The 12058-nt window shown below is 30.4% G+C and overlaps 1 protein-coding gene across 1 annotated transcript; it reads right to left on the reverse strand.

The window, feature by feature from the left end:
* Positions 1 to 170: 170 nt before the first annotated feature.
* LOC125826277 (mitochondrial adenine nucleotide transporter ADNT1-like) lies at positions 171 to 6933 on the reverse strand. Its single transcript, XM_049505599.1, has 8 exons — positions 6615 to 6933; positions 4454 to 4502; positions 3784 to 3947; positions 2537 to 2574; positions 2125 to 2237; positions 1901 to 2014; positions 640 to 984; positions 171 to 465 (listed from the first exon to the last, which is right to left on the reverse strand). The coding sequence occupies exons 1-8, from the start codon at positions 6779 to 6781 to the stop codon at positions 382 to 384; spliced, it is 1074 nt and encodes a 357-aa protein (XP_049361556.1). The 5' UTR covers positions 6782 to 6933; the 3' UTR covers positions 171 to 381.
* Positions 6934 to 12058: the final 5125 nt, after the last annotated feature.

Below are 12058 nucleotides of genomic sequence, written 5' to 3' on the forward strand. Positions count from 1 at the left end.
AATAATTTGAATGCAGTATTTTTAGGCACAAAATATTTAGTTCAGCACATAGCAAGAGCCAATATGCCACAAAATATGGCAGAAAGAAACAGTGATGAAGAGTACCAAACAAAACAAATGGAACATCAACAGACCCAAATTTCTATTCAATAAATACTGACCAAATGAGTAATTTTGATTCCTATAAGGTGAAGTGCACCTACTGCTACTTCTGAACCACTCTTTATTGTTAATATATCTCTCCAATAAAATACAAAACGCTGCTCAGGATCTCTCCCTTTCCAAGTCAACAAGATAACACTTACCAATAAATAACTTCCTCACTGCTCCGAGTAAATTAACATCTAAGTACAGAAAATAACCTGAGCTTCCTCAAACAATTCAATCAGATATCCTCATTTCCACACCAAGAATGTCTTTTATCACCTCATATGTCACAAATGCAATTGCTATAGAAGGGACCACCTGAAAATAGAAGAATAATGTCATATAAACTCGAACCAAATCACTCTCATACTAAATACGACAGAAAACAACATTTTCCGAGGCTAGCCTTATTGGAAAACCATGGCAATGTCTAGACACGGAGAGTAGGGAAAGAGAATCATTTCTAAAGAACATGTGATGGGTTACACTAACCTTGACTGAATTTGGGACCAAACCCTTATATAAAGCTCCAACTCCCTCATGACGAACTGTTTTCCTGAACGCATCTATCATACCACTATACTCTATAGGTGTGTTGCTCTTCCCATCACCAATAACAACTGAAGCAGCATTTTTCCAGCCGCCCATCTGCATTCTTCGACGAATGACATCAAGAGGGTAAGCAACCGTTTGCCCAATGGTTCCAGCAACAGCACCACAACCAAGCTTTGTCATAACACTCAATTCAGTGTCTTGAGCTAGTCCGAATGGTCGAGTTTTGACCAACCAATCTTTTAAAGATTCATACACAGCAAAGTTTAAACCTACATAAGGAATCTGCATTTTGAACTTGCATCAGCAATGGTGTCATTTGGTTAAACCTACATACGACATGTGCTTAATACATTGTTCTTTTAGATAAGTAGATGGGAATATCTTTACACTTAATTGTTTTTTCTCTTTCTACCTTTCTTGATAAACCATTACATTCTTGTTAACATCTTAACACAATCTTCAGAGAAAATTAGGCAAATAGTGTAGAAGCTTAAGCTGCTTGATGTTTGGATCTGAAGATCAAGTAAACCATGCTGACAGTTAACTGTGAGGAAAAAAGGTGGAATATGTGTATAGAGTCAGACAGTTCTTTAAATAACAAACTTGATGAGAGTTTGAAAACAACAGGATGCCCAATTTTTAGCACTATTCGACAAGAGGGCTCAACCCTAAGGACTTTCAAGCTAGCATCTAAAACACAGTCTCTTATTGAGTTGCTAAATGGATACCTATAGGCTACAGGCAAGCACTGTGTAGCTTAATGTACAAACAATCTCTCCTAACGCTCAGAGTATTCAATACTAGTCCCGCTTTTGAATAAACTGGAATATCCTCATCACTTACATCAAAACTCTTTTGTTAAAACTTAACGACACAAAAATGCAACTAGTAAATGACTGATTAAACAATCAAAATTATTATTACTGAAATATGAGGTCTTATATACCCAAAATCATTGAAAGAACTATAGTGTTCCATATCCATAGAAAGGGAGTATCCTGTTTAGTTTAGTGAATGACGGGGAAAGACTATTTTCATGACCTAAATTTTGTAGGAAATAATCCATGAGTAAGCACTCAAAGTGAGATGGACACATGAGCAACAAAATGATCAAAAGGAGTATAATTTTAGGTTGAAACAGAAACCATGTGCCTCTGAATTTGAAACTATAGCAAGTCAAATCAAAACCATCACTTACCACACCTATCACAGAAGGGAGCCATCCTTTGTACAGGGCACGTGGGCCTTCTTCAACAAAAACTGTTCTAAGTGCATGAAATATCCCTCTGTACTGGCTAGGAGATTTATCTGTCTGCAGAGAGAAGCAGAAACATAACAAATTAACAAAAACCTGGGAAAAGTAAGTCCATTTCCATACACAATCTGTGTGGGGTAAAATTGCTAATTCCACAGATGCAATACCTGGACAGTAATTCGACCTCGTACCAAGTCCATTGGGTAGGTTGCTGACATGGCAATGATGCCTGCACATGCTCCAGCACCAAGGCGTAGAAGAGGAGTAAGTTCAGCATCCTCTGCAGGAGATAAGAGAAAATACAGTTAATATGGCAAAATAAGTATATGAACAAGCTTAGACTCATAAATCGCTAAAAAACTAGGTAGAGCCACAACATAAAATACTGCAAATTTTGTACTTCTTCATGCAAAAGATGGATGAAACAAATATCTTGGCAGACATGGAAGTAGTATATTTCTCAACAAAGATTTTGCAGCATAAAATCTACGAACGATGAAATAGCTTAAGTCTTAATAGCTTATGTAGACAGAAAAAGAGATAGAATGAAGACAAATTTGGGTAGTCAGTTGATTGTACCGTTTCCAGTTTGCTGCCGGTAAAACCATAAGATTCCCCTGCAACATTTTAAAATAATAAACAGAGAAGATATTAGAGTTCATAAGCCATAAAAAAGCTACATTAGATATAAGAGAATTTATATGTTATTTTAGATGATCAGTAATCTGAAGAACTCAAATTTTCTCAGGCAGGGTATCACATTAAACTGTTGTGCTAACTAAAATATTTGGAATTTCATATCCCTTGCACAATCATTTTCATTCTCAAACATGATAACTGTCAGATAATCAAACTACTTCCCCACCTATAAATGTTTCCTCCTAACTTTCCCCCACATTAAAGAAAGAAGAATTTTTTTTTTCCTGAGAATTGGTAATTGTATTGAACAACAAAGAAGGAAAACTCCCCCACCACAATCCTCCAAATAATTTTAAAAAAAAAATTACATCTCTGAAGGGATTAACAAGAAAAGGGGTATCAGCATCCAAATCAACTTATCCTCTTGCATTTTACGTTTGATAGAGGAACTAACAGCTAGTCAATCAAATTCATTTTCTGCTTCTGGAATCAGACTAGCTGACAGCAAAACTGAAGTAGTATGTTTAAGTCCCCTGATCATAAATTTACAAAGGAATTAATATAAACACTTTACAGGCTTGCAATGATGAAGAATTTGACCTTCGTATCAAGTGCACTGATCATTTAATACAGGATTAGCCAAAACAAATCTGGATTTTTTTTTTTTTTGGATAAGGTAAATGTTCCAAAACAAATCCCGAATAAAAAATATATTTTCTTCGTGAGTGGTAACTTGCATCTTTCAGTATTAATACTGACCTCTTCTCAACCATAAAATTTGAATGAACAACTTCTAATTGATCTATTCATCTCACCAAGTCACTGAAAGTACTCTTCAATTAGTCAGACTTCTGTGCAGAGCCCACTACTCTTCCTAGTTATTTGACCTTTCATTCTTTTTTGGGTCAATTCCAATTTCCAAAATCACTCCCCACATTAATAAAAATATATGTTAAGAACACATTCAGAGACCAACGAAAGCAAAATATATCCCGCTAGTCCAAATAGTAATGTGGTAGAGTATCTCAGAATTCAGTAAGTTAAAGTAATGCTCTTTAAAATAATTTCTACAAATCAACAAACTAGAATGGAGAAGTACAATGGCAATTTGAAAGAGATTTTTCTTCGAATGTGATGTATAAGGAGTGGGATTTAACATTCTGAGAGAAAGAAGTGGCATGGCTTACTTGGATGCTTCCTCATAGCTGAAGAACTTGACGGCAGAGTTTGGAACAATGCGGGCACAATTAGTTCCATTTCCTTTGAACATTCCCCGGAGACCCTCAGTTCTCCATATATATTTCAACCCCTGAACTGTGCCATTGTATTTTATACTGTGAGAATTCTGAACCTGCACTTCAGCGAACAAAGGTCAATTTAACATCCTTGTAACCTATGGTGTGTGTTTAGAACTATTTACATGGTAATGCATCTACATTAATTCTACTTTATATGATCACACTCACTCATGTAAAAAAGTAAGTACACAAATAAGTTTAATGCTCTGACTTCTTAATACAAAATTATAGTTAACTGAAAATTCATGCTTGATATCTAATGGCATCACTTGTCAAATAAATATATAATAATTGAATTGATATCCACCACTTTTACCCAAGTTTGTTCAATGCTTCAGATGCAACTGAAATCTGATTGGTACATTTTGTTCTAAATACTCAATTGGGTTCTCAATCACTATCTTAAGATGATAAAAGATGCATATTTTTGGGTATACATCTCGATATAGATCAGTCATATACTTTGCAGGCACAATTTTCATGTAGATGAGTAAATCTGCAACGATATAGAAGAAAAATCTCACGTAGTAAGCTGAAACGAATCACTTGGAATATTTACCTGGAGCAGAATTTTAAGCCTTTCCAATGGAGCAACTGCAGTGCGTGACCTGTAATACAAGAATACAATTTAACTTGTAAAATTATGGAAATAGGGAAAAGAGGAAAGAAATGCATTTAACCTGTTGTGATAAAGTATGCCATCATCCTCAAAATCAAGAAGTAATTATATAAGCAATGAAACTAAGCCATGCAACGGATCCTTTTTAAAAATGATAGTGTGAAAGGAACACCTCTAGGAGTTACTTTTAAGTAGATTTTGGGATGTTAATGAGGTCATCAGAAATGCAACAAGTGAGAGATCCCATTTTTCTTCTACTTTTCTCCTTTCAGGAAACAAAAAGAGGAGAAGATTAAAAAAATCACATCATTGTCCATAAAAGCATATGAAGACATGCAAAACCACGTACCCCACAGTCCTCTATTCATTTCATTTCTTTCCCAGAATCCAATATCTAAACAAAACTCAAATTGGGTCTGTTTAATGCAGTTCTCCCTGTTTCTGTGATGACAGTTTCTTTCTCTTTCCTTTTCTCCTGTCCCCTTTCCTCCATCTATATGGGAGGTTCCTTCGATAGAATCTACTAGATAATGGAATAAAGGATACCTCATTAGTTGATTCCTTTGTAACATGCCAGGCAGTCGACAATGGTTATCTGCGTAGGTATAAACATGTGGTCCTAACTATCAGTGCATGCTTGCTTATGACACACTGGCACCGGACAGGCACTCTATCTAACCATCACAAATGCTCTCTAGATATGTCATGTACTTGAAAAACACATTCTAGATATCAAAACAGCATGTTTCCTACTAAGTGTTGCTAGAGGAAACCTCTATTATGTACTATGGACGTGCAGTAACCTCTAGTAACCCTTTGCGTAATTAGCATTTACTTGATTCTATATAACTCAACTAAGACGCATCGCATCTTTGCTAAAAGAAAAAACCTGGATTTACTTTTAATTATTATTTTTAAGATTGTTAGTTAATGCTTTTGATATTTCAAGTTTCATATACTTATCCAGCTATCTAGATAAGCCATATTAATTGTTCTTCCCAACGCCTCTTGTTTCCCTTGCTTCTCCTTCTATTTTTTTCAAGTACGTTCTCTTGGTTGTATTCCAGAAAACAAGAATCCATGAGTCATCCACGTTTCACCTGTTTCTACTTATATGCCAGAGACCAACTTTTACGAGAAAAAAGTGGTTTCATAATAACGTTATGTCACCTATACAAATGCATTTTTTTGTTTATGTAACTACACAATTATCTCTTTATATCACCCTAGACCACTATATTATGAAATTTTAGCATATTCAAAATTCTTTGTTACTCCAAACCATACTTCATTTCACAAAAGATCCAAAAAAAACTCTTATTATCTTATCATGTATTAAAAAGCTCAATATCATCATTTACAAATATGCGCTAAACACAACTGTTCAAACTTATTTTCCAACTTCCAAAATGATCAAGCCTAGGTAACAGCAAATGAGATTCTCATTACTGTCTACCACCTTGCAACCATATCAGACAAAAAAAAGAAGGAATTAGAATAAGTTTTTATTGATTGGTTTAAGTCAAGCACAGGTAAACAGCAAATGAAATTTGTGCTACTGTCTATCCCCCTTCAGAATCATATCAGAACAAAAAAAAAGGAAAGATGAAAGAAATAACTGATAATAAACGAGTATAAACTAGAAATCGCAAACCTAGATCACTTTTTCATTTGGAACTATTTGTAATAACTAAATTCAATCTAGGTAACATCAATATGAAATTTTCACTAATGTCAACAGTCTTCCTAAACAAATCAGATAAAAATACCAGACGAAAAAAACAAGTACACACAGGAATCAGCGAATGCAAATTATTATTATATTTTTAGTTATTGTAGTAAAAATTAAGATCAAGCCTAAGTAATCAATACTGTTTATCAGCTAAAAACTGTTAACCAAACGAGTATAAACTAGAAACAGCACATGATTTTTTTAGTTTTAAACTATTCGTAATATTCAAAATCAAGTATAACTTCAAATGAAATTTTCGTTTCTGTTTATCGAATTCATACCTTAACAGAGAAAAAAAAAAGGAACTAATAATAAAGGAATATGCAGTAGAAAATAGCATAAGGAAAAAACGAAGGATAGAAAACTGACACTCCACCGGCGATTCCACCAGCAGCGAGAGACTTGCATACACTGAAAATAGCAGCATGACTCGGAGCTTTAACACCTTCGCTCGCCATTTTAGCTTCTTCAGCCAGATTGACGATTGTAGTAACAGCACTTTCGCTTCTCTTACCTACCACATCCTCCGACGCCATTCAAAAAACCTACAACTCGCCGGAACCCTAGAGAAAAACTAGTCTCAGTGCTCGTCAGTGTTCGCCGGCGATCGAAAGAGGAGGGAAGGGGAGCACTGGATTTTATTGGTGCTTTCCTTGAGAAATGGGCAAATACAAAAAAATAAATAGAATTATTATGTGGTGAATTATATAATGGATAAAGATTCACATAATATATACTACTTATTTATTATACTCCCCTCCGATCCATTTTACCTGTCATGTTTATCTTTTTATGCATAAAGTTTGAAATTAAATTAAATTATATTTGAGAAAAAGGATAAATATATTTTGAACTATCATAAATGGTATGGAGATAATCTTCGTCACACTTTTGGAATACTGTTCCCCTGTCGTCCAAAAACTAAAGCATATATACCCTTCACTCTAATGGAATACTAATAGGGACACGTGGCGCAATCTTATCCATCGATCTGATATTTAATCAAGTCGATGAATAAAATTATGGCATATACATGTCCATGCATACCTTACTATGGATATTATTAATTTCAAAATAATCTATTAAAATGAAGAAATATCTCATATGTTAAGTAGAAATAATTTCATAAGATATCCGATGTTATATTAAAGGACTCACAAAAAAATAGTTTAATCTCTTTTTGTATTTTTTTATAAATATTTTATCTTAATTTATAATATGAAAAATATTTATGACCTATTCTTTTGGTAATTTTGATAAGCAAAGGTACCGAAAGGAAAAACTTATTAATTAAAAAAAATACATAAAGAATGTTTTATATCATTATTACTTTGTAGACACTATTATTAAAATGAAAATGAAAAAGAATGGAATTTGATCTATACTATTTTCTCTGTTTACTTATTATGTTCGAGATTTTTTGATTAATTTTAAAGTTAAAATGAATTAAACTAATTTAATATTTTAAAATTTAAATTTACGTGATTGAAAACTATATGGAAAAATACTATAAATTGCAAGTCTTTTCATATCAATAAAATGAATTGATTTTTACAAGCAAAACATGACAAGTAAAACTAAACAAAGAAAGTAAAATTGAGTAGTTTTTTCATTTTGTTAAACTTTAGATTTAATATTGCCCAAAATATTACGAAAGAGTTATTCTTCTTATTAGCCAAGTTCAAAATAATTTTAAATTATAATCAAAAGTTTATCATTCCTCTCAAAGAATTTAAGCACGTGAAATCCATCTATTTCATTTTAAAAAGTTTGTTAATCAAAGAAAATTTGGAGATGATTTACTAATCACAAATTAAGTAATTTTGGTTAATATTAATTGAACAAATTTAGGTGTTTTCCGTTAATGATAACAACTTATATGTTCCAATTTCGTTTTGGTCAAAACTCAAAAGTATGATACATCTCCTTTAATTTAGATTAATAAATTTGTATGCACAAATAATTAATACACAAGCTCTTTTCACGTTATATAAATTAATAATACATGAATTTGCACGATATATAAATTAATAATACCTTATTTTTCAAGTAAGTTTAGTAGTGAACTGTAATATTCTCAAGAATCTATTACTTTATATTAATGTAGATATTTCATTTATTTTTAAATAGTAAATCAAATATTATTTTCTCATTTAATGCTAATGTGGCAAATAAAATTAAGTTGTTAGTTTTGGATATAGATAATGATGACACGTGGAAGATAGGGTGGGCCGGGTCAGTTGAAAACGGGTTTGAGGTCCAGTCTAGTATAGAAAGTCGTTTTCAGTGTTAATTTGGTTTCTAATTTTTGACTTTATTATATCACAAAGTTGTTTCGATCACATAAATTATTTTTGTGATGTTCACATTAAAAATTGATTTGGTTTAGTTATAGTTTTATCGGTAAGGGTTTGTCTGATATGATAGATACGTAATAACTAAGTTTGAGATTAATTTATTTTATATTTGATTGTAATAAATTTGTGAGATATTTAAGTTTTATTTTTATGCCATATTAAAAGGAAGATAACAATCCTGGGACAACTAATCTCGAAATAAATTGTTTCCCCACCATGCGAACCTTTGAAGTGTCTTAATTTATCTTTAGGCGAATTATTATATTCTTGAGTATTTTTATAGATAATTGTTCATTTCTAATTTTGTTTCTCTCGATTAGTATGTCCACACACTCATCTAAATATTTTTATTTTTGCTACTTTCCTCTTCTAATGTGAGAGTTTTTAATAAATCGTGCTTAAACCTAACCTCTTTCTATATGTTTTTTTTTTTATTTATTTTTCCCTATTTTATTCTGTAGGACTGCGTTGTAGCTTATGTATAGAATTTATATTAAATTGTCCTTGGGAATGTCGATAGTCAACTGGTTACACTTTAATTGAATCATAACAATAGTAATTATTATGTTGTCTAACAACTTGTTATTATATTGCCTAACCATTTGTTTCAATCGTCACTATGTATTTTTTTTTTAATATAAATATGCGATTATTTTAAATATATTAATTATTTTATTACTATTATTGTCTGGAAGGAATAAAATAGAAAGATTTTGTTATTTCTTCAATATAGATTTTTTATTTGACCTCTGGGTAAGATTTGAATTCAGATAAAATTCTGACCATCTATTAGAGAAAAAAGAACGAACGGATCTTACTTGATGAAATCGATTTCTTCTTTAAATTAATGATTAATCATCTGCTTCTCAAATTATGAGAATAGTCGGGACATTAAGAAATATTCAAAAAAGCATTTCGAAAATTTGCATGATTTCATCTCTTTTCGTTATGTTTAAAGAAAAAGATCATATTTTATTGTATTATATTATAAGTATATTTTAATATTGTTTTAAATATAATATTTTAGCTGATTATGTTACTTTTCTTATGTCACAATGTCATTATAAATAATTTGAAAAATAAACCTAATTTTTTAAAAAAGGATACTGAATACTTTTAAGAGAAGACATGTAAAGAATAAAATAAAATTACTGAATGGTAAGCAAACACAAACGATAGAGGAACAAAAAGGAGATAACAATGCAATCACATAAAATCATTCATGAAACTTTTCAATATTACATAATAATGAATTTAATAATATAATATAATAAAATTTTAAAATGATAAAAATATATATTATATTTAAAATTATAATATAATAAATTACATGTAACAACCGTTATATATAATGACAATGTAAATGTTCATTTAGATTATGAAATAAATATTTTAATAAAAGATTTAATTAATTAAGTATCCATCGACATACGTGTTGATCACGTTAAATGTTGAAATAACTTGAAAATAATGGTCCTCTATGTTGTTATGTGGTTGTTAATTCTTTAAGGTCCACAACTTATTAATTTAGCAACTTTCGACCTTTTTCTTTTCTTGTGTTATTTATAGTATAGTACAAAAATAGTCTCTATAATTTTTGTTCTAAAATTAGTGAAGAAAATGACATTGAATCTACTTTTGCTAATTTTGAAAGTTCATGTGGATGGATAAAACCATTGCTTTCATGGAATTGTAGGACATTTTACTTTATTTATAATCTTATCATACCACTTATATTTTGTTTCATCGAAAGGGATGTGTTATATTTGAAACTTGTGAAATATAGTAAATATCATTAAGACATATTTAGTATGAATTGCAAACCAAACGACAACTTGATTTGAAAACTATGGCACACTTTCCTTTTGTGATAATAAGTTTTAAAGTCTCAAAATATCATTTATATCAAATTTACGAGGAATAAATGGTGTTATCCATGATAGTTTTGAGTATTAAAATTTAATAATAAGTAATATTTATGTATTAATTGAAATAAGGATACTCAAGTAAAAATTAAGATATTCTATAAAGAAGATGACTTATGCATATCAATATGGTAATTTTTCCTCATTTTATACAAAATATTTTTTTGAGAAAAATATTCTCAACAATATAAAATAATTGTATTCTTGAAAAGGAGTTTTATCACACCCAAAACATTTCGAAAAAGTTACTGAAATGGGATATCATAGGTGATTTTAAAATTTTGATCTGTTTAACAAAATCTTTAAATCACGATTTTTATTGTCCATCAAACATAAGTTCAAGTGTGTGTATGTTAGTTTTTTTAGACATTTCTAAAAAACATATCTAAAAATTCAAGACTACCCCATACCAAGTTTGTTCTCGCAAATCACTCAAACATTTCCAATAACTAAATACCAAATGCCCTTTGGGCAAATTTTGACCCACAAACTACACAACATGAAGCCCAAATAGAATATAAATTGAGCAACTTTCACGTATAGCAACTATAAAAATTGTATTTGTATGTTATAGCTATTATTTACATAATTGCGCTCTATAGCAAATTCTATGTTTGCCATGGAGCTTCTGATTTGTATAATTCGCTACAAACATCTAATTTTATACAAATTGTTCAGTTTTGTATAAATGAATTTATACAATATAATTTGTATAATAAGATCTGTATTTGTATAATTATAAGTGTATAGGACGGAAATATATGTATTTGTATTTGTATATACACTTTTCTCTCGCTTTATACAAACACAAATGCATTTTATACCAAAATATATAAAATGACTAATTGTATACCGAAAATGGCTAATTGTATATCGAATCAGATGGCAAAAAAAGGGATGTTTGTTGTGAATTACAATTAAAATAAACTATGGCTATAACATTTAATTTGAATTAATAGTTTGATATTTCATACAATTTTCCCATATAAATTTATGTTGCAAATTGCAATGAAATTAGTCATCCAGCAAATAATTTAATAACTTGGTCCAAATACATTATTTTGTATAAATTATTAATTTAAAATTCAGTAATTTAACAGAATTATAATCGTGAATTTATAAATTTCAAATAACAATTTTATCTGTACTACGTGCCATGATATATTCCTTTTTTGTTTATTTGTTTTTATATCATAGATACTATCATGTCATTTCAATCAAATTCAACAACAGAAATGTAAAAAGAAAATTTGTAACATAATTTCCAATCATATTTAAGGTTAAGTAATTTATAAGAAAAGTTGAACAATGATTATTTAGTGTTATCAAAGATTGGAACAATAAAATAGATACAAATTAAAGTGCCTCCATCATGTCATGTAAGAACAAAGTCTCTCCATCATCAAGTAGGGGCAAAAATTGCAACAAATGGGATTTCGAAAGAATTAATTAATATAAATATTTTACTATTCAGACGCGAAAATTTTACGTGCCTCATATTATTCAGATCAGAGTCTAAATTAGTGATGTT

The sequence above is a fragment of the Solanum verrucosum genome, unplaced genomic scaffold (assembly GCF_900185275.1).
Source record: "Solanum verrucosum unplaced genomic scaffold, falcon-dt-bn FXZP01000060.1, whole genome shotgun sequence".
Taxonomy (NCBI): Eukaryota; Viridiplantae; Streptophyta; class Magnoliopsida; order Solanales; family Solanaceae; genus Solanum; species Solanum verrucosum.